Source organism: Meriones unguiculatus, chromosome 3, assembly GCF_030254825.1.
Source record: "Meriones unguiculatus strain TT.TT164.6M chromosome 3, Bangor_MerUng_6.1, whole genome shotgun sequence".
In the NCBI taxonomy this organism is placed as follows: Eukaryota; Metazoa; Chordata; class Mammalia; order Rodentia; family Muridae; genus Meriones; species Meriones unguiculatus.
This window is the reverse complement of record NC_083351.1, coordinates 50,220,807-50,245,340: the sequence shown is the minus strand read 5'-3', so window position 1 is coordinate 50,245,340 and position 24,534 is coordinate 50,220,807. Positions and strand designations below refer to the sequence as shown.

At 41.4% G+C, this 24,534-nt stretch overlaps 1 protein-coding gene across 4 annotated transcripts in view; it reads right to left on the bottom strand.

The window, feature by feature from the left end:
* Pde1c (phosphodiesterase 1C) overlaps positions 1-24,534 on the bottom strand; it is a 530,439-nt gene that overhangs the window by 338,394 nt on the left and 167,511 nt on the right. For all 4 annotated transcript variants that reach the window (XM_060379957.1, XM_060379959.1, XM_060379960.1 and 1 more), the window contains exon 2: positions 16,747-16,797. In XM_060379957.1, the coding sequence (XP_060235940.1) occupies positions 16,747-16,797 (51 nt within the window). The remainder of the gene's footprint in view (positions 1-16,746; positions 16,798-24,534) is intronic.

Below are 24,534 nucleotides of genomic sequence, written 5' to 3'. Positions count from 1 at the left end.
TTTCTAGATAAATTTCAGAATATATAAAAATCTAATTTATATCTATATAAAATCTTGATAGTACTTTGGTGGGAATTTTGTTAAATCTGGGTATCAATACAGGAACAACTACTGTTTTTAATATGTTATATCTTTCCATCTATGAGCATAGCATAGCAATGTGCCATGTAACAGTTTCATTAGTAACAGACTGCAGATACAATGGCAGTCCTAGGAAGGAATACCATAATGTCATCATTGTGTACACATCTTCAAGGTATGTGTCCACACAATGACAAATCGCCTAGCAGTGTGTTTCTTGACCACGTACTTATAGTTAAGGGGTACATCATTTGATGTCATGCACTTTGAGACTCTAGGGTTCTTTTCAGGAGTGTTTCAGTGTCTGTGAAAGTCTTGGGTCTACATCTTTGCATTCCACCTGGTTAGAGTACTTGCAAACATCATTGTCCCATATTTCTGTCTAGTGTACATCAATACAATGGGTTTTGTGTCTTAATCTTGTATGATATAACATTATTGAACCTATTAAATAGCTGTTGAACTTTGAATAGATGGTCCAGGGAGTTTCCTCTTAGAAACAATCATGTCATTTGTAAATGGAAAGCCTGTATTTTTTTTTTCTGATAGGCTTTTAAAATTTGTTTTTCATCCATCAAGGCATCAGCTATAACTTTTAAAATAATGTTAAATAAAGATGGTATAATAGGACATTTATTGTTATTATTATTAATTTATTCCTGATTGTAGCTCCCTCTCTTATCTCCTCCCAGTCCCACCATCCCTCCCTCTCTCTCCCTTATCCCTCTCCCCTAGTCCACTGATACTGGAAGTCTTCCTCCCCTACTGTCTGACCCTAGCCTATCAGGTCCCATCAGGACTGCCTGGATCCTCTTCCTCTGTGGGCTGGCAAGGTCACCCCACTATGAAGTGATCAAGAAGCAGGCAACTGAGTTCATGACAGAGTCTATCTATTTCCTCCTTATTAGGGAACCCACATGGAAATGCAGTTTATGGGCTACATCTGAGCAGTGCGTCTAGATCCTCTCTATGCATAGCCCTTGATGTATCAGTCTCTGCATGCCCCCTGGGCCCAGATTTTTTTTTTTTTCCTTTTTGGTCTCCTTGTGTGGCTCTGTCTCCTTCTTGTCCTTCTATATACCCCTTCTTCCATAAACTCCCTATGCTGTGTCCAAAGTTTGGCTGTGTCTCTGCATCTGCTTCAATATGCTGCTGAATGGAGTCTTTTAAAGGATATCAGTGGTTGGCTCCAATCCTGTTCCATCTCTCCTACTGCTCCTGGAGTCTATCTTGTATCATTTTCTGAATGAGAATTAATTTATTTTTTATTAATTACAGTTTATTGACTTTGTATCCCAGCTGTAGCCCCCTCCCTCAGCCCTTCCCAATCACACCCTCCCTCTCTCTTTTTTTTCTATACCCCTTCCATCTGACCCTAGTCTATCAAGTCTCATCAGGACTGGCTACTTTGTCTTCCTCTGTGGCCTGGCAAGGCAGTTCCTCCCTCAGGGGGAGGTGATTAAAGAGACAGTCCCTGTTCCTTAGGGAACTCTCTTGGGCACTGAGCTGCCATGGGCTACAGCTGAGCAAGGGTTCAAGGTTATCACCATGTCCTAGTATGGAGTATCAGTCTCAGAAAAGACCCCTGTACCCAGATTTTTTGGTTCTGTTGCTCTCCTTGTGGAGCACCTGTCACCTCCAGGTCTTTCTCTCTCCCACTTCTTTCATAGGATTCGCTGCACTCTACCCAAAGTTTGGCTATGAGTCTCAGCATCTGCTTTGATACCTTGCTGGGTAGTCTTTCAGAGGCCCTCTGTGATAGGTTCCTGTCCTGTTCCCTGTTTTCTCCCTCTCTTCCAGTGTCTCTCCCATTTGCCTTTCTGAATGAGGATTGAGCATTTAACCCAGGGTCATCCTCCTTGCTTAGCTTCTTTAGGTGTGCAAAGTTTAGTATGTTTAGCCTATATTATGCGGCTAATATCCACTTATAAGTGAGTATATACTATGTGTGTCTTTCTGCTTCTGGGATACCTCATTCATGATGATCTTTTCTAGATCTCACCATTTGCCTGCAAGTTTCATGATTTCCTTTTTTAATTGCTGAGTAGTATTCCTTTGTATAATGGTACCATAATTTATCTGTTCTTTGGTTAAGGGACATCTTGGTTGGTCTAAATGGATGAAAAACCTCAACATAAAATCAGACACACTAAGCCTGTTAGAAGAAAAAGTGGGGAAGAGCCTGGAACTCATTGGCACAAGACACAACTTCCTGAACAGAACACAAACAACACAGGCTCTAGGAGCAACAATAAATAAATGGGGCTTAATGAAATTGAAAAGCTTCTGTAAAGCAAAGGACACTATCATCAGAACAAAACAACAGCCTACAAATTAGGAAAGGATCTTCGCCAATCCTATATCTGACAGGGGGCTAATATCCAGAATATTTAAAGAACTTAAGAAGTTAAACACCAATAAACCAAGTAATCCACTTAAAAAAAAAAAACAGGGTACAGTTCTAAACAGAGAATTTTCAATAAAGGAATATTGAATGGCAAAGAAACACTTAAAGAAATGTTCAACGTCCTTAGTTTTCAGGGAGATGCAAATCAAAACAACCCTGAGATTTCATCTCACACAAATCAAAATGGCTAAGATCAAAACTTCAAATGACAACACATTCTGGAGAGGATGTGGAGAAAGGGGAATCCTACTCCATTGTTGGTGGAAATGTAAACTTGCACAACCACTTTGGAAATCAGTCTGGTGCTTTCTCAGGAAACTGGGAATCGTACTACCTCAGGACCCAGCTATACCATTTCTGGGGCATATATCCAAAGATGTTCTACCATTCAACAAGGACATTTGCTAAACTATATTCATAGTAGCTTTATTCATTATAGGACATTTTTGCTTGTTCCCAATTGTATCCCTCTTTTTGTTTTTCAGTTAACCATGGGTGGGGGGGCGGTTGTACATACTCTTATATAATCAACAGCCACCCTAAAATCTGAGATTATAGTGAACTATACTGACTGATTTTTAGAATAATCAATGATCCTGAGGCCCCCAGAATTAAACCCATCTGGCTGAAATCTATTATTCAAATGCATATATATTATTAGGGCTATTTGCTAATACTCTGCTGGGAATTTTTGCATCTGTAGTCTCTTCTAGTACTCTCTTTATGTGCTTTTGGCATCAACACAATGCTGATTTCATAAATTAGTCTTCATATTTTTTAAGAAGTGATGGAGAGCTGATGCTTATTTGCTTTGGTTTACAGCTTTTAGCCACACCATGTGTACCTCAAAATTTATATTTTGGGAGTTTCTAATGACATAATAGTGATAGTGCTATTGAATGTGTTTAATTTTTGATAAGTTTTGTAGTTCTGTAAGAGCAAAGCACATTTCATCTAAGCTCTGGAATGTATCTATGACAGAGATGCTTAGAGTATTCTATTGTCCTGATACCTACTGGTCATTATATTTTGTTTCATTTCTTATATTTGTGATTTTCTAGAAGTTTCTCAATCTTACAGATCTTTCAAGGAACCGACTCATTGTTCTATTGACCTTTTTTTTCTCACAGTCAAGTGTGGCTTAAAACTTGTAGATTTGCGGTACAAAGTCCCAATTTATTTCTAATATCAGAGATCAGACCTCTACTCTTGCCTGATGCGTCTAAAACAAAAAGGGGGAACTGTAGAGAGCTGCGGAATGCTGTGCCTTAAAGATGGAGCTGGTTTCTGCCTTCCACCTTCCCGATGGTGAGTGCTCTCTGTCATGAACAATTCCACATTTGGCTAAGGCTGAGGATCTGGCTTGCTTCCATGTATGTGGACCTATCTGCATTGCCCACGTGGCACGCCTGGGTTGGCTACCCAGAGGCTATTTAAGCTGTGGGCTGGCTTTCCCCAGAGTCCGAGGATTGTTCAAGGTTCCTGAATAAACTGCATTGAAAAAAAAAAAAACTTGTAGATTTGTTCTTATGAATAGAATTAGTTTGTTTCTTGACTGTGCCAACATCATAAAGCGTACTAAAGCAGCTATGTTGTCATTCAGTTTTAAATATAGAAGCTATATCCCTACTAGGACTGCTATCATAGATGTGATTTATCCTTATACAACACATCCACGTGTCTTTGTTTTTAATGTCACTGATTATTATTTCCTCTATGGTGTTTGATTTGGGTTTGTTTAGCTCTTCTTCAAAGTTCTTATGATTGACTTTGGTCTTTTCTTTTTTAATACATGTATATATTCAGGTTCAACAAACTTTCCTCTCAACCCTGTTTGAGCAAAGTATATCTTTTTTGTTTCTCAAAATGTCGCTTTTGATAACAAACTTCATCTTTATCCCAACTCAATAGGGCACGATTTTATTCTTCTTAAGACTTTATCATCATAATGGAAGTGTGTGTTAACCTCCAGTTCTTTGAAAGTCTGCCTCTTAGGTTTCTCTTACTGCCTCCATTATACTTAGAGATCACATTCTGTATAATTTCTATTCTTTTAAATTTCTAAGGATTCCTGTTTTGTGACCTAGGGTCAGCCTAACTTGGGATATATTTTTTGCATACTTTAGAAGTAAATGCATATTTGGAAGCTGCTGAATGAACTATTCACTTAACAATTAAATCTTGCCAATTGTTGGCAGTGTTAAGTTCTATAAGCTTTTTTCTGTATATTCTAGGTATGGTTCACAGAAGTATATTGAAGTTTGAAAATATGATTGGGTAGCTAGCTATCCATTCCTCATTTTAGCTCTGTCAGGTTCTGCTTCACAGATTTTACATCTCAGTCACCCGTACATAGACATATGAGACTGGTATCTTCCTGGTGGTCTGGGCCACTCCCATGACACAGTGTTTCTCTTAGACTCTTGATTGCATGTTCTCTAATGTCTCTTTGTGTCTCTTTCCTTTGCCTAATATGGCTCTATTTTTCTATTATTGACTTTCAACTTGGTTAAATGGTTACATTTCTTATAGGTAATACATAGTTGGTCATGTTTTCTAATCTGCTATGAAAATTTGTTCATTAATTGCTGACCATTTTCATACTGGGGACTTACAATTGTTTTGCTTGTTTCATCCTTCTATTCCTTGTATGACTTACTTGAATGTTTTTACAATTCCATTTTATCAATAGTTATCTTTTTTAATTTTTTTATTTATTACAATTTATTCACTTTGTATCCCAGATCAATAGTTATCTTTGTGTATAGGTTTCTAAATAGGTGTACAGGACATTGCATTATATATTGGATCTATAATAAATACTATAAATATTTTTTCTAGAGTAATTGTTTTGCCAATTCAAGTAGGAAACCCTTATGTCCACTTATATTCCTTTGTTTTCCAATTTAAAATATAATTATATATTTAATAGTACACAAAATAATTATAATATTTGTTTAATATACACAGAAACAAATCAGGCAATTTTGCAATTTTTCTTCAAATAGCATAAATAATTTAGAAAACTCCAAGATGAACCTTTATATCCTTGGACTTGGTATTTTCTGTCCTTCCCTTCCTGGTCTTACATGGCTCTCTATTTAAGTTTCTTTTGTTTAGGAACTTTCTTTAGCCTTCCTTCAGCCTGATTTTTTTTCTTTATCTTTTAACATGTAGATTGTTCCTTCATTCCTGGGAAACATCCTGTTGGTTGCTGTTTTTTTTTTTTCTGCATTGGCAGTTGTTGTTTTTTTTTTTGTTTGTTTTGTTTTGTTTTGTTTTTTTAATACTTGAAAATATTGTTTCTATGGCTTCTGGTAAATAATCTGCCATAATTCAATTGCTTTCCCTCTACCAGTCAACTGTCTGTTTTCTCTGGCCACTTTCAAGATTCCTCTTGAAATTGTAAAAGATTGATTAAAAGTGTTTTGGCATGGATTTCACTGGTCTTACTCTCTGACACACAAGCAGAGAAAGACAGGATGCTGCCTCATTACTGCAAAGTGAATGAATAAGCCCATGAGCCTCTCTGGGCTTCCACTGTTCCATTGATACCAAAAAAAGAAATAAAATTCTTTACTCCATGTGTGGTCTCTACTGATACAATGATAAGAATGACACCAAAGCTGCTGGCAATGACGTGCTAGCTCTTCACCAGCACCATCTGGTGGCCCCCAGCAGGAAGGCAGAGGGATGCTTGGCTCCTTTCAGATAGAACTAGAATGCAGAGGAAAGCCACAGCTTCTCCAGTTGATTTGCTCTGAGGCCACCTTCAAAATGGTGCTGCTGCACATTGCTACAGCTTTGTGAGGCTGGACATCTAAGGTTCAATTCACTCAGAATTTTTTGAATGAGAACAGTGGATGGGTGTGTAGGGGGGTATTTGACTACAACAGAGTGGTTATTTTCTCAAACACTTTTTTTTTTAATCTTACTAGGCTTTCTCTTTTCCACTCCTCACAGCATGGTGGTAGTGCCCTAAGCACATCCCAACCTGCAGCAGGTGGAAGCCACATTGTCCTTGATGGTACAGCTTACCAAGGTTCCTCACACAGTTTCTGCTACATTTGCAGGCCACCCGGTTTAAAGGAAGAAGACGCAGGCTTATGTCTCACTTGAACTAGAACATGTGGGGTGGAAAATATGAGAACACTTCTCTATGTTTTAAAAGTACAATTTAGGAGGTTTCAGATCCAGTTCCCCATACTGCATAACCCAAATCTTTTCAATATGTGGGCATTAAAACATGATGCCAGAGGGCACAGAAAAGATGTGGAATCTGTGAGTTACATGGATATTAAATTCTTCCTTCATTCCTAGAACCCATGAGGTTCTTTCTCTTTATTATAAAGTACTTTTAAATATTTTATTCAGTATTTCTTTATATGTGTAAAAAATGAAGGAGTTTTTAAGCTATCCAAATTTATCTCTTTCTGAAACTTTAAACATTGTTCTAATTTTTTTACATACCAGGAGGGTAGAAGAACACAACTAGGAGTGAAATAGTCAGATCATGAGGGCTAATATCCAGTATATATGAAGAACTAAAGAAGCTGAAAAGCAGCAAACCAAGTAATTGAATTTTAAAAAAAAATGGGGAACAGAGCTAAACAGAGAATTCTCTGTAGAGGAATATAGAATGGCAGAGAAACACTTAAAGAAATGCTCAACGTCATTAGCCATTAGGGATATGCAAATCAAAATGACCCTAAGATTTCACCTTACACCCATCAGAATGGCCAAGATGAAAAACTCGAGTGACAACACATGCTGGAGAGGCTGTGGAGAAAGGAGAACCCTCCTCCACTGCTGGTGGGAATGTAAACTTGTACAACCACTCTGGAAAGCAATCTGGTGCTTTCTCAGACAACTAGCAATAGCGCTTCCTCAAGATCCAGCCATACCACTCCTAGGCATATAACAAAAAGAGGCTCAAGTACACAATAAGGACATTTGCTCAACCATGTTTGTAGCAGCTTTATTTGTAATATCCAGAAGCTGGAAACAGCCCAGATGCCCCTCAACTGAAGAATGGATGAAGAAATTGTGGTACATCTAAACAATGGAGTATTACTCTGCAATGAAAAATAAGGAAATCATGAAATTTGCAGGTAAATAGTGGGACCTGGAAAGGATCATCCTGAGTGAACTGTCCCAGAAGCAGAAAGACACACATGGTATATACTCACTCAAATAGACATGTAATATAGGATAAACCTACTAAAATCTGTACACCTAAAGAAACTAATCAAGAGAGAGGACCCTGACTAAAAAGCTCAATCCCCATCCTGAAAGGCAAAGAGGAAGGACATCAGAAGAAGAAGAAAACAGGAAACAAGCTAGAAACCTGCCACAGAGGGCCTTTGAAAGGCTCTACCCTGAAGACTATCAAAGCAGACGCTGAGACTTACAGCCAACTGTTGGACAGAGCGTATGGAATCTTATGTAAGAAGTGGGAAATAGTAAGATCTGGAGAGGACAAGAACTCCACAAGGAGAGCAACAGAACCAGAAATTTGAACACAGAGGTCTTCCCAGAGACTCATATTCCAACCAAGTACCATGCATGGAGATAACCTAGAACCCCTGCACAGATGTAGCCCATTGCAGTTTAATGTCCAAGTGGGTTCCATAGTAATGGGAAGAGGGACTGCCTCTGACATAATCTGATTGGCCTGCTCTTTGATCATCTCCTCCTGAGTGGAGAGTAGCCTTACCAGGCCACAGAAGATGACAATGCAGCCACTCCTGATGATATCTGATAGACTAAGATCAGAAGGAAGGAGAGGAGGACCTCCCCTATCAGTGGATTTGGGGAGGGGCATGCGTGAAGAAGGGGGAGGGAGGGTGGGATTGGGAGGGGAGGAGGGAGGAGCTTATGGGGGGATACAAAGTGAATAAAGTGTAATAGATAAAAATAAAAAAAAAGAAAAATATTCAGATCGTGTCTTCCTTGACCTCTTGAGGTTATAAGGCACACTCAAAAAGTTCTAATCTGATACACACACACACACATACACACATATGTATATATATATTTGAGACAGTGTTTCTCTATGTAATCCTAGCTGACATGGAACTAGCTCTGTAAACCAGGGTAGCCTCAAATTCAGAAATCAGCCTGTCTCTGCCTCCCAAGTGCTGGGATTAAAGAAAGGCATGCAACACCACAACCTATACTGTTTTTCTTTATTACACATCTTTTAATTTCACATGTATATCTAAGAGCAAATACTGCTATTTCCCTTAGGGGAGCATAAACTGCTCTGCATTTAGGCAGAATGTAAGTTGAAAAAAGCAGAAGGTAAGATGCTAAGGACAAGGGAGTCTATAGACACCAAAGCAATGAAGAAGCAGAGAAGGGTGCTCTGCATGGGAGGACTGCAAGAGTTTACTAAGAAGGTAGAAGTAAATAGTAAGGCATGGAAGAGGGTGAGAAGAAATCAAGAGCTGGTGGGTAGCTAGTCAATGCAGCACTTTAAAGTGTGCCAGGTGGTAGGGCAGCCAAATGGACTATTAAAGAAGAACATCGAATGGCAGAGACACACCTAAACAAATGTTCAACATCCTTAGTCATCAGGGAAATGCAAATCAAAACGACCCTGAGATTTCACCTTACTACGATTCAAAAACTCAAGTGACAATACATGCTGGAGAGGATATGGAGAAAGGGAAACCCTCCTCCATTGCTGGTGGGAATGTAAACTTGTACAACCACTTTGGTAATCAATCTGGAGCTTTCTTAGACAATTAGAAATAATGCTTCCTTAAGATCCAGCTATAGTAGTCCTGGCATATATACGAAATATGCTCAACTACACAACAAGGACATTTGCTCAACCATGTTTGTAGCAGCTTTACTTGTAATAGCCAGAATCTGGAAACAACCCAGATGCCCTTCAACCGAGGAATGGATACAGAAATTGTGGTATATTTAACCAATGGAATACTACTCAGCAATTAAAAATAAGGAAAACATGAAATTTGCAGGCAAATGGTGGGATCTAGAAAAGATCATCCTGAGTGAGGTATCCTAGAAGCAGAAAAACACACATGGTATATAATCACTTATAAGTGGTTATTAGACATATAATATAGGATAGTCATACTAAAATCTGTACACCTAAAGAAGCTAAGCAAGAAGGAGGACCCTGGGTAAGATGTTCAATCCTCATTCAGAAAGGCAAATGGGATAGACATTAGAAGAGGGAGAAAACAGGAAACAGGACAGGAGCTGACCATAGAGGGCCTCTGAAAGACTCTACCCAGCAGGGTATCAAAGCAGATGCTGAGGCTCATAGCCAAACTTTGGGCAGAGTGCAGGGAATCTTATGAAAGAAGGGGGAGATAGAAAGACCTGGAGAGGACAGGAACTCCACAAGGAGAGCAAAAGAACCAAAAAAAAAAAAATCTGGGCACAGGGGTCTTTTCTGAGACTGATACTACAAACAAGGATCATGCATGGAGATAACCTAGAACCCCTGCACAGATGTAGCCCATGGCAGGTCAGTCTCCAAGTAGTTTCCTTAGTAATGGGAACAGGGACTGACTCTGACATGAACTCAGTGGCTGGCTCTTTAATCACCTCCCCCTGAGGGGGGAGGGAGCAGCCTTGCCAGGCTACAGAGGAAGACAAAGCAGCCAGTCCTGATGAGACTAATAGACTAGAATCAGATGGAAGGGGAAGAGGACCTGACCTCCCTTATCAGTGGACTTGGAGAGGGGCATGGAGGAGATGAGGGAGGGAGGTTGGGACCAGGAGGAAATTGAGTGAGGGAGTTACAGCTGGGATACAAAGTGAATAAACTGTAATTAATATAAAAAATTAAAATTTAATAAAAATAGTTCTATGGTTCTAAATTGTCTATATACAAATACCAGTGTGTTACTCTATCTTAGTCATCCTTTAATCTTCAAAAATGGTGTATGAAATTCTGCTTTGACAAATACACTTCTGTTACTCTTGAAGAAGAGAAGGTGGGGCTTTTGGTAAGATAACAGAGGGCAGCCAGCATATGTGATAGCAACCATGTTATTGAGGAAGGGGCCAGGATGAGTTCCTATAGTCTCCACCATCCTTGAAGCCCTCCAGTGTGACTAAAGTAGTAAAGGGGAGCATGCTGCTCCTGCTAGAGACAACTGACACTTGTTCCGTCCTATATGTAGCTGCACTCCTATGTGGGCTCCTATGCTCTGCTGCAGGCTGTTTGGCATACCGCGCTGTAACATACAAACCAAATAAAAGCCTACCCTGCTCGGCATCCCAGATCTGTCTCCAGCTCCACCAGTGTGTGGGCCTTCCAGTGGCCCCACTGACTGTTGGGCTCTGCTATGATAACATCCGCTAAAATTATCAGGGCCCACCCCAAGAGTCTCCGAGTCGGCGCATGTGGAATGGGGTCCAAGAATCTGCATTTCTAGAAACTTCCTGGGGTTCCATATGAGAGCCATGGAGCTGCCATGACCCTCAACTGTAGACATTCTAGAGCCACCATTGGAAACAGAAACTCAGATCCTGAAGAGTGGTGAGGAGAACCCAGGGTTCACCACAGGAATAGAAGTATTTAGAAATACTTTGGGGTGTGTGTGAGACATCAAAAGATCTCAAATGCAGCTCCTTTTCTCCCCTTCCCATACCTGTTTAGGGAATAATCCATCAATATAAGAGAATGCACTGATTCAACATTTTGACATTTGGGTCATAAGCATATACCTATGAGAGCATCATCACCATCAAGGTACATGCCCATGACCTCCAAAGTGGCCTCTTGTCCATCTGGACTTTTGTTTGTTTGTGATTTTTTGGTTTTGTTTATTTCTTGGGATTTGTGGCTTAAAAATGTAGCACTAGTTATTCCTTAATATGCTTTAAGTGTGTGCTACTATGCTGTGAAGAGCAGATCTCAAAGATTTGCTGATGTTTCATAATTGAAACTTTATACCCACTGAAAACTGCTTCCCACTGTCTCCTCTCCCCATTGCCCAGCAGTCAACTTCTCATCTCTGTTTCTATGAGTCTGTCATTTCAGCCCGTATAAAGCCTTACATGCAGCTGAGGCTGTCTTCCCTGGGTCCTTCATATCTCTTCCAGAACACACACCCCTCAGAATTCTGACAGCACAGCCACTAACTGCAGCCCAGATCTCAGTCTTCCTCTTCATCTTGTCCTCATTATCCTGGTTCCAGAATCCATCCCTTCCCATCTCGAGCTCCCATTGCTTATGACAGTCCTTCCTAAAGTGACAATCTAGAAAACTTCTCTGTACCCAAACATTCTCTGCCACCATTTGAGCATCAACATGTGGTAGGTGCCATCTTGGTCTCTGTCTCAACCCTGCCCCAGTGCTCACCCCCACCGCACCCTGCTGCTTCTCCTACACACTGGTGCCAGAGAAGGAGATTATTCATTCACAGCAAAGACCCTCAGTGTTTCCTCTAATTTCACCAGCCACCTCTCCTGATTAGCCTAGCTCCTCAACAAGAGATCTATCTCTATTAACATCTATACTTTTCTCTCCCAAATAAGATGTGTCAAATCTAAACATATTACTAACTGGCTTCAATTTCTCCCCCTGCTTCTGAAATCACCATTTTTCTTTTTATTATTACTTCATGTTTGAAGGTGTTTTGCCTGCATGTATGTCTGTGTGAGGCCAGAAGATGGCATAGGGTATCCTAGAACTGGAGTTTACATGCAGGTCTGAGCCACTACATGGGTTCTAGGAATGAACACAGGTCCTCTGGAAGGACAACCCATGCTCTCTTATTCACTGAGCCATCTCTCCAATCCAAAAATCACTGTTTTCTTTTTATGATTGCTCATCTCAGAGAGAAATCATTCTCCTCTCTTCTAGGGAAGCAACATAAACTGTAGAATAAGTGTCTGACAATGTGAACTTTGGGACCACTGTGTCCTCTGCATGTCTCTTGAGTGCCCTGGACTCAGCACTAGTCCAAAGCAGCATGCAGCCTCTTGGGGCTCCTGGACTGCTGAAGCACATGACAGTCTGGGCTTGTTCTGCCACTCTGTGGCTGTGCCTGAACATTACAAGTGGCCATTATTTCCTGACATGGGGAGGAGCTTTTGTTTTCTTAAGATTAAAGCTACTTTTCTCTACACATCCACCCTTCTGGTCCCTCTATACTGAAGATGGAAGGGCCAGGGTAATGGTGATAAAGCTCCAGCCTCAAGATGGCTACCCTCATGACAGGAGCTACTCTAAAACTATGACCTCAGCACTACTATTTATAATAAGCCACAGTTACTAGGGAGATACTCTGATTGAGGCCGGGTTGAACAAAAGTCAAAGATAGAGCTTGAAATGATGGGGCAGATAGAATCTGAGGTCTCCTAGGACCTATTCCTTGCTCCAGTGCTTCTCTGTCCCTCTGGATGGGTCCAGGCCTCACAGGAAAGGCTCCTGTTTGCAGTTGCATTGGATAATATGCCCTAGCTGGGCTTTCCACCTAGCTCTGTCTTGTTAAAGACAAATTCTTGTCTTATTAAAGAAAAGTTCCCCATCTCCAGAGAATCAGCCAGGTCCTCCCATCATCCCATATTGAATGCTTCATCCTACAGCTTTTCCAGCATGGCACACTAAGAGTGACAATTCAACCATGTTGCATCAAGAATATTCTTCCCTTCTAAATGCCACCCAATTTCCCCTCTCTCTAGTGCTTGCTACAACAAGAGGCAGCACCTAACATGCCCTCTGACTTTCTCCCAGGATATTGCACTCTGTCAAGACATTTTCCTTTTCTTCTCTGAGTTTGGCCTCAACTCACAAGATTGCTGCCAAAAAAAATTTCTTGTATAGATATTCCCCACTGGTATCCTCATTTGTCTTTAGCTAATTATCTGTCATGTGACATGTCATCCTTCCAAATCAGTCATATAGCTTAGAAGTTGTAGAAGTTGCCTACAAGAGAAATCACCCTTTTAGCCCATAAAGGGACTTAACTGCTTCAGGTCTCCTGGCTACATGGTTCAAGGATCCCCTTTTCTCTTTCCACACCTGTGACAAGTGTCAGGAACTCCCATCGAGGTATATCCTGCACAATCAATTTTCCACTCCAAATTATCTGTCTCCTAAACTGTTGCTCAAGAGAAGAAAAATACAAATAAAAGGGATAAAGACATATCCATCACCCTTACAGAAACACTTGCTTTGGAAATAATAGTTCCAGGTAGGAGGACAGTGAAAAACAGGTCCTACAAGAAGTGAGCTTTCATTGCAGTGTCCACAATGCAAGCACTTAGTGCTCTGTCATTAGCAGACATCATTACAGCTCTATAAAAACCATCTCTGGGAAATCCACCCTAAAATCTGAAATTTTCTGAAAAGAGTGAAAAGGCAGAGTTAGAGGAATCTCTATAAAAAGAAAAATCTTTTAATTTAATGTGTTACCATCACTCTGGTCATGTCACGCTCCGATCTTGTCAACCCCACGGGGGTAACACAATGATGAGATGGGATGTCAACATTTTTGTAAATGCTGTCACTTTCATTTTTCTTATTGGAAATCCAGGGATCAGAAAAACATAAATAAAATTAAGAAAAACCAAGTAATGCAATAATAGTGTTAGGGAAAAGAGGTCCCTACCTATTTTTATTTAAGATACAACTATTTCTCAACTTTGAAGCATAGAAGGTTTCAGAACTTCTCTACCCCCGCCCCCATGTTCTGGATCCAGCACTCCCCTCCCTGGCTTTACTCATACTCATTCATTCCAGGGCATCTGCAAACTTGCTGTGGAATTTACTGAGGGATTTAGTGATCACATGTCCATGGAAGCCTTTGAGAAGTCTTTTTTTTTTTTAACATTTTACCATTTTACAAATCTTTCATATACATTCTCTCATGTAACCTCACAACAACCCTGTGAGGCAGGCAGCAAATGTTTTCATGGTACAGGTGAGGAAAGTGAAACTCCAAGCCATTAACTGATCTGCCCAGGGTTCTACAGTTAGCAACAAATCTGTATGTCAGTCTTTGGCCTAAAATTCAGCACACAGCCTCCTTTTTATTCACCCCACCTACATCACAGGGATAATAAAGTGAGTGTAAGGCTCAAAACATAGCTTTGAGGGGAAAGAAATCCCTATATAATTACATACTGTAATCATCTGTGACTTAATTGCTCATCCCCTTTGCCATCCCAGCTTGTGCATGAACTCAGAATTTCATATTATCTCTCATCTGTGCTCAACTAGGGAAGGAAGAGAGGGAGGGTAAGCGTGTGATCCTTTAGAAGCTATGTAAATGATAAACAAGGTGACTGTAGCAGTAAGCAAACTGAAAACAACACCAGCAACCAGAATGCACTAAAGCACACACATAGCAAGGCAGCATTATTTTTTTAATTTTTATTAATTACAGTTTATTCACTTTGTATCTCCCCTGTAGCTCCTTCCCTCATCTCCTCCTTCCCCAAGTCCACTGATGGGGGAGGTCCTCCTCCCCTTCCTTCTGATCCTAGTCTATCAGGTCTCATCAGGAGTGGCTGCTTCCTCTGTGGCCTGGTAAGGCTACTCCCCCCTCAGGGGAGGTGATCAAAGAGCAAGCCAATCAGTTCATGTCAGAGACAGTCCCTGTTCCTATTACTATGGAACCCACTTGAACACTGAACTGCCATGGGCTACATCTGTGCAGGGGTTCTAGGTTATCTCCATGAATGGTCCTTGGTTGGAGTATCAGTCTCAGAAAAGACCTCTGTGGCAAGCACTTATTAGATGGGCATGATTGCATAGAAAGAAAACATGGTATCAGAGTTCATACTGGCACACACAATGGTATCTAAGGCAAAATGGTGGCAAAGAAGAGTTATTTGTTCTACATTATATAAAGGAGCAGAAGATGGATAGAAACCCATGAAAAAGCATCATACATCACAGATATGTCCAGCTGTCTACAGGAAATATGTGCTGTAAAGAATGAGTATGCCTGCTCTGCTCAAGTCCTAAACCAAGGACTAACACCATACTAAATTTCCTAACTAAACTACAACCAGCACCAAATGAAATGTCTTTTAAGGTGAAAAGTTATGTGACTCTTTAGCTTTTCTCTGAGATCTACTTTGGATTCTCCTGCTTTAAGAAAGCTATATTGAGTTTTTATTGGTGATTCTATGTGTATGTGTTTATAACATTAAAGTGTGATGAGTGAATTTAACATATTAAAACTTTGTGGCATCTTTTCAGGAAAGATTCTAGCTATACAAGCCATTCAAGTGATACAAAACTACTTTCAGCGTCTTTTCAACTAAGAAGAATCCTATTCAGCATGCTTCTCCTCCTGAGGTGGCTCCTACTGTGTGAGAGTTGCTTGCAGTTTTTATTTTCTTCTACAGAAGCTTCATGTTTCTCTTTCATTTCTGCCAATTTTAGGGGAAGCATCTCTATTTCTGGGTTTCCTGGGGCAGCAGCTCCTGAGTGATGCTTTTAAAAAGCCAGAGCACTGGTGGGCTTCTCCGGTTCTTCCTCTAAGGCTTCCAACACTTTTGTCAGCGTGTTTAGTACCCCGACTTCTCCAAGTACCTCCGGAATTGCCCAGCGACTTTGTAATGGACTTTAGTGACAGCCACGGTGGTGTAGCTGGAGCCAGACCACGGGCCTTTGAGAAGCTTTTGATGGCTACTTTCATACCAAGATCAAGTTCTGGATAAACTTGGTGGGAAACAGCATCCTGACTACAGCCTTGGGAATATTCCTGAGCTCCCAAAAAAAATGATCAATCCATTTGATGTGCAAACTGTCACTAAGACAGCAGTATAAGGGCAAAAATCCACAGCAGGGTGCCAAGATGCTTCATATGTGGATAGGACTAATGATTAGAAGCTTCCTCCCACCTCACCTCCTCCCTCCCTGCAGTGGGCTTCGAGGATACTCGTCTCAAACTGTACTGTGAACAACAATCAACTGGGGATTAGTTAAAATGTAGGCCTTGGTTCAGGATGTGTGAAGTGGGATCCCGGAGGCTCTATATCCCTCAAAAGCAAAGGTGAGACTTATCCTACTGCTCTGGAGGCACAGCTTCAAAGAGCAAAGCCATAGAGCATGGCCTGCAGACCACAGTTCCGAGTGCTAAAAACCCCATGGTCAGAAGGAGCCCACATGTGATATTAACCAGCAGGAGACATATCCTACATTACTGGTTGAATAAAACCTAATGGAATCATAGAGGTGAACCATGTGAATAAAGGCCTCTAGCAAACACGTTCTCGGGGAGCCCAGGAAGAGTGAAGGAAGATTTACTCACGGGAGAAGCGGGCAAGTGGTCTCGCATTCTTATCTCCTGCTTCATTTGCAACTAGAGGAAAAAACAGAGAACACAGTTGAGAACAAGCAGTGGTAGTCTTTAACATTACCCAGCTGCAAACCTCCAACCTACAACAGCAACTTGACTGAAAGATATGCTGATACAAATGGAGTACAAGTGTTATAGGAATAACAACTAGTCATAAGGCCTACTCCATGAGATATAATCCACACCTGACACTAGTGATGAAGCCAAGAACTGAACACTAGATAGGTCATGGGTACTAGGGGGAAACCTACCAGTAGTATTCTACTAAATGAACACAGAAATTAAATGACTCTTAATGACATATGTTATAACCATATATCAACTAACCACTCAAACCTCATCTGAGAAGCTTGGTCTCAGATGGTCACTAACAAAGAGATCCACAACAAGACAATATGCACACAGTGAGAGACCTTGGAGCACTGAGCCCTAAATGGGATGCCTTCATCAAACCCCATCCCTCAAGGAATCTATGTGGAAGCAGAGACAGAAAGACAGTAAGAGGTGGTGGATAACTGCAAGAAAAAAAGCATCTTTCAGACGTAACAGTGCTCCTGCACATATGAACACACAGAGACTATGACAGCATGACAAGACCTGCACAAATTCCAGACAGGCAAATGCCCAGCCAATAGAAGGAAAAGTAGACACAAGGTCCCACCCCTAACCAAGAAACTATTTACATGTGGTACCTGTCAGGAGAAAAATCATATTCTTCTATAATGAAGAATACTGGATATATCAGTCCTACTCCAGGGCAGGCCTCCTGAGTAGATAAGAGAAACAAAACAGACTCCAGGGTTTGTGTACGCTTCTTTGGTTGGTTGGTTGGTTGGTTGGTTGGTTGGTTGGTTGGTTGGTTGGTTGGTTGGTTGGTTTGGTTTGATTTGATTTTTTTCTTTGTTCCTTTAGGTTTTGTTTTGGTGTGTGTGTGTGTGTGTGTGTGTGTGAGAGAGAGAGAGAGAGAGAGAGACAGAGAGAGACAGAGAGAGAGAGAAAGAGAGAACATGAAGTTAGCTTTAGAGAGTTGGGAAGGAGTTTGGAGAAACAAATATGATCAAAATATAATGTACAAAAATTAGTCATTTTTAAAATGTAATTTTAAAAAAGAACAAGGCACACATGCTACAGAGTATGCCCATATTATTACTGACTGAGTCATAAGTGGGAAAAAACAACCTTCTTTTTCTGGGTTTTTAAGGCTTCATCAACACCTAAATTAGGATAAATGTGTCAGTCACCTTCATCAAAATATCTGAATAAAGCTGGCAAGAACTAGTACAACTTCAGCCTAGCAGGTTTAGAGAGGTTAATTGGATTACATCTAACAGATTCCACACAACTGGCCATCCTGCACCTCAAGCTTCCTTTAAAGTGCTGACCTCCAACACATTAATCCTCACCAAGCCGCTAATACAGAGCATGTTCTCAGACCCAAGGAAGCAAATCCAAGATAGGCCCCTCATAAGACCATGTTAAGCCTGACAGTAAATTCAGATGTTAACGAATAGGAGAGTCCACAAAAGGAGGCTTAGAGAAGCCATTCAGAAAATGTCTCTAGAAAATCCGGGACAGGAAGTTCCAAGGGTGGCTTTACCTTCTCCACTCCCTCTCCATAGTTTGTAACCGAGTGCATGGGAGTACACAGTCATTAAGTCTACAATTTATATCCCTATCACTTCAGACCAAACTACGGTATCTACTAAACTGTAAATGCAGGAGTGTCACTTGCCTTTTTGCTTTATTTTTAAAGTGTGTGTGTGCGCACGTGTTACAGTGTGTGAGTACGTACACACAAGTATCTCTATGTGTGAAGGAGGCAGCACACATGCCACAGTGCCCGTGTGAGGAGAGAGGACATTCCTCTCCTTCCACCTTGTTTGAGGAAGGACTCTGTGTTTTCCCACTGTATAGGCCAAGAGAGCTGGCCCCCGAGCTCCTGGGACTCTTCTGTGTCTTCTCTCCTCATAGGTGCACTGGGATCACTGAGGCTCCTGGTAGGCATCTAGCTTTTCTGTGGGTTCTAGGGACTCAATCTCAAGCGCTCATGCATGGTTGCACAGCAGGTACAGACCGAGCCATCTTCCAGCCATCGCTGAATTTAAATACCCTTTTTATTCCCATTAAGATTGATATGTGTTGTTTCGTATATCCACGAAAGACAGACATAAATATTTGTAATCTGCTTGAATGAAAAACAGCCCAACTAACAAGAAAATCCTGTTCTTTTAGATTAGAAAAAAAAATAAAAAAATAAAACAACACCAACAGCAGGCAGAAGAGATTACTAGTGGAATCATTGCTACATATGAACTTGACAGAGCAGGACATAACTTACAGCGTTATTCTACAAATGGTGAAAGGAGTCACATATTTCTCATAGGTACATAATTTAAAGTTCACAACATTTGTCCATTCAGCCTCACCCTCTGCGTTTCTGGCTTTGGAGTCAGCCTGTGGTGTTTCCACTTTTGCAGCATTATACAAAATGACCAGCAGGGGGTGGTGCTATCACACAAATACCAAAATCGGAACTGAACAACAGCCACACCAAGGACATTTTAACAGAAAAAGAGTCTCACCTCGAAGAGGGCATTCTATATTTCTTTTGTCTTCTAATGTTTCTGGTAAAACCACTATTGAGGCTAGTTTGCACTCCCATTCCTCCCTCCAGGCAAAGCAGGCCTGCAGCAGGGCAGGGCAGCAGCCTAACAGCTGGAGGCCTCCGGCCTCACTTCAGCCCCTCACATGAATCTGATCGGAGCTAGACATAAAGAGCATTGGTTTGATAGGCGCTTGGAAAATTTAGCCAATTCTCTAGAGCTTTCTAGAAGAAAATTCATGTTGTATCAAGAAGAGGGGTGGGGGGGAGAAGGAAGGAGCAGTTGGCTAGTTTTCTAGTTATGTGCTTCTCCAGCTCTTGAGTTCAAAGTGCTTCTCTTTAGATACTAAAAAGATAGGACAAAGTTTTTCACCACCACCCCCTACCAAAAACAAACAAACCATCAGAAACTGATGGGATACATTACAAAGATTGCTGGAAGAGCAATCTTTGAGCTGCATGAGCAGCATGAGCTCACCCTAACTGCTGGCCTTAGGAAGGCGCATTCTCTCAGGGCTTCTATTTCAGACCAGGTCTTGGGACTTGGTTCCTAGCTACCCTAGCCAAGGATGGGTATTGCTGACCCAGATCCAAGTTATACTGAGAGAGGCAGGCATCAAAATCTAGGTCATCAAGTTACCAAGAGAGTAGCTTCTACCCAAAACTGTGACAGCCCAGAATGACTGTGCTCCATGCCATGCAGATACCATGCTCCCCTGCTGAATGGTTTCTAGTGGGAGCCTACAACATATGATTCAACTCACTTAGCCTGAAGTCAGGGCCCTGGCACCCATTTCATCTTCCACTGCAGTGTTACTCAGATTTCTGTCACTATAACAACTGCCTGAGGTGATTCATTTACAAGCCCACAATCCAGTGGGCCCATTGCTTTGGGGCCTCTATTGACAGGTGGTATTGGCATGAGATCTTGGTAAAGCACAGTTAAGTCACCTCATTACCAAGAAGGATGTGGAAGGAGCCTGGAACCCACACTCCTTCAAGAGCATCCCTCCAAAGACTGAAGGCTGGCCAAAAGGCTCCACCTTAAAGGTCTCACCCTCCCCAGGAGTGCCACCCTAAGCACAAAGCCTTAGGCACATTGGTTTTTGCAGTACATGTCCAAACAATCATGATCATAATTCCTATAGCATCTGTCGATTTTACACCCTTCATGCGCTCTCTCCAAGAGGCCCCTCCTAAGTCTTCCGCAGACTGACCCCTACTCATCAGCTTGAGGTGTAGCTTTGTACCTCGCTGTACACCCCATAAATGTCTGCCTGTGTTTCACTTCATTCCCCTTCCAGACCCAGCGGTCCAACTTCAGCAGGCATTAGAACTGCCTTCAGGTTTGCTGAAATGAAGATTTATAAAAACAGTGAGAATGAAGTGTATCTAAGAAACTGCATTTCTGAGAAATTCCCAGCTGGCATTGTTGCCGCAGGTCAAGGATCAATTTTCCAGAACATCTGGCACAAGCTGTAACCTGCCCCACCCAATGCAAGAACTTTCACTTTTAATTTTAGTATTTCCATTCTTTTGATCAATGACTGCTACTCTGAATAATATGCTCAGTCGATGTTTCTGGAGGAACACAGACTGGATATATAAATGCCACGGACATCTAGATCAGTCTCCTCAGGCTGGCTTCCAGACAGTCTATTCGATGTCTGGTCCCTTTGGATCCACATGCTTGTTTTCAACGATTAGTTGTCCGGAACTGATAAAAAGTTAAGAGATTTCAAATATAAGTACAAGCTACTGGCTTCTTTAGGAATACAAGATCCCAGACCCACCAGCCAGAATTGGACCCATCACCCCAACAATGGACAGCTCCTTTCTCAGATGCAGCGCTTTTCTTGCTGTTACTGCAATTTTCATGCAGCCCTCATGGTCCAGAGATTAGTGTGAACAGAGCCTTTTCAAGGGCTTACAGAATAGAACAACAGTGCAACAGAGAAAAGTACTATAAAGAGTGATCATACCCAGGGTGGCTAAGCCCCTCAATTTCAAGACCATACACTTTTAGATAGGTTTCATAGCCCATTGTCTGCTGGCTTGGACACAGTCAACCTCCTCGACAAGCAGAAGAACCTTCATGCATTATTTATTTTGCATTACACACACACATAATATACATACATACCACACAAATACACACATACACACACACACAAACCATATAAACACACACCATATATACATATACACACCACACACATATCACACACACACAAACCACACACCTAACACACACAACACACACATATATACATATCACACACACATACACAAACAGCACACAGAATGTGAACAGACATAACACACATACACACAATACATACCACATATGCACACACACACCACATACATACCCACACACTCACACACACATCACACACAGAGAGTATACATACCACACATACACACAAAATGCACACACATTTACATATATATACTACACATACACACATACACACACACAAACCATATAAACACACACTCATATATACAACCACACACACACACACACACACACCACATACTAAGCTTTAATAGTAATTCCATCTAGCAGGTTAATTAGAGCTTGAATTTGGCGACTTATATATATAGATGACTGTAGGCATATGTACCCAGGCTATATACTGTTAATGCGGAACACACGGATTCTAGTTACGTGTGTATGTGATGTTTTCTGTCAGTGTCGAGGTGCCTGATAGCATGCATGTGTGTACAAGTATGGAGAGACAAATATAAAATATATTCTGCCACATGTAGGAATAATTGTTTTTCTTTGTGGCATATTTGAGAAAATTTGTTACCTTTTTATGTTTCTGAATAAAGGCAATGATTTAGATTGTTTATCCTTTTTATACTTCTGCATTAGGGCAATAATTTAGGGTAAGCATGTTTCATGTTTATAATCAGTAAAAGTATTTTAACAAAGGGCTAGAGAAGAGTTGTCTGTTGTTTTGCATATTATGATTGTGTACACACACATGTATGTACATATATAAACTGTGTTGTAGATCTGGATCTAAGACCAGCCTCTGATCATATATAATACTTGTCACCTACAATCTAAGACTCAAGAAATATGGATCTACTCTCCTTACAAAAGTTGCCCCATACACTCAACATTAGTGAATTTCACCCTGGTAGAATATTAGAATCACTTGGGGAACATTGCCAATTCCTTGTACCCAAACAACATCTTAGATCAGTGCTTTGGGGAGAAGACCCATCACTCTCTACATGGTTATTAAAGTAAAATTCACTAAGCATGTGTCTCAGAGTCTTCAAAACTAGTGCCCCATTCTGTTCTTTTAAAGATGCTATTGTGCATGAAGATAACTTAGAACCCCAGCACAGAAGTAGCCTAAGGGAGCTCAGTATCCAAGAGGGTTCCCCAATAATAGGACCAGGGACCATCTCTGACATGAACTCATGGGCTGGCTCTTTGATCACCTCCCCCTGAGGGGGGAGCAGCCTTACCAGTCTACAGAGGAAGACAAAGAAGCCAGTCCTGATGAGACCTGATAAATTATGGTCAGATGGAAGGGGGGAGGACCTCCCCTATCATTGGACTGGGGGAGAGGCCTAAGAGAAGAAAAGGGAGGGAGGGTAGGATTAGGAGGGGATGGGGAAGGGGCTACAGCTGGGATACAAAGGGAATAAACTGTATCTAAAAAAATTAAATTAAAAAAATTTTTTAAAGATGCTATTGTTCTGATGCTGTATCATGAGCCAAAATATGCCTCTTCAGCTGCTAAGGCCGCAGATGTGACTGTGAGAATTAACTGGCATATTCTCATCTGAATGTCTTCTCATAATGCCGCCAAGTGATTGTGCACATCATGTGTCCTGGGCATTGCCTGGGGGTGGGCCACAGAACTTGGCTCTTAGAGGGATGCAACAGCCTTGACAGACAGGCCATTTGGGTAGGTCTTTCCATCTATGTCTATACAAGTACAGTCAGTAGGAACTTGATAACCACACTGATCTTGGTCGAATCTCAGATCCACTGGAGCAGAGCCCCCGCCAAAGACTTTAGGTTTTAAAAAGTACACTAGAAGGCAATTGTGTATACTAATATCTCAGAAGTACCATCCTAAAATTACATTCACCTTCATCTTTGGTGTGTTTGCAATGTGTTTCTCCTAAAATAAATAAATCAATAAAATTGCCATTACACACATTTCAAAACAAGGACTTTGCATCGAGACCAAGGTTAGTGAGATGGTGGGAAAATGACCTCAAAGACATAAGTATCCCAACTCCAAACACCGGATGGAACTTTACTGTCTCAGACAAGCCACAAACAATCCAGGCCATTTGGAACGACAGCAGAGAGTACAAGAAAAGCTTGAGAACACCTAATAGTTGTGGCAGTAAACCAGGCAGGTGCACACTGCTTTGTAACCAAAACTGGAACCAAAAACACTGCAACCCTTGTTTTGAAAGCCCTGACACCTGGGTAAGCGTAAACGCAGCTGAGATACTGGCTACAGGGGCAAATACATAGTGAGTAGCATCCTCCGGTAGAGCCTGGCTTCCTGTAGGAGCATCTACCCAGGCCTGCTGTTTGCCTCGACCTCTGGTTCAGGCCTGGGGAACCTCTCCAGGTAAGCTCCTTTGGGAAGCCTCATAAGGAAAATATCAGAAACAGTGGATTTCCCATAGAAGAGAGGTTGGAATGAATGTCCAGGTACCTTCCCTAAGTCCCAATAAAAAGCCCAGAACTGCCCATGAGCCTCCACTTCCATTTGAAAAGACCCAAACAGCATCAGGATAACTGGATGGCATGCTGAGAGAAACTCCTTCAAGATGACTGCTAACTCCCTGGCTTAGATGGTGCTTTCTGAGTACAGACTCCCAGGACAGCCTCCTTTCCCTGCCCCTCTCACCTTTCTCTCTTTATTCCCTCCTGAAGCACTAATTACCCACAGTGCTTATTGTGTATCATGTCCTACTGTCTTTCTCCTTCCATTTTAACCCAAGACCCACATGAGCATAGAGTCTCTGCTGAATATGAAAAAAAAAAAAAAACTATTTTACTCAGTGCCTAAGGCCTGTGAACAATATTTATTTAATGGTCAGTGGTCAGACTCCCACATGCAGAGTGTGTCTGAAGCCAAGGA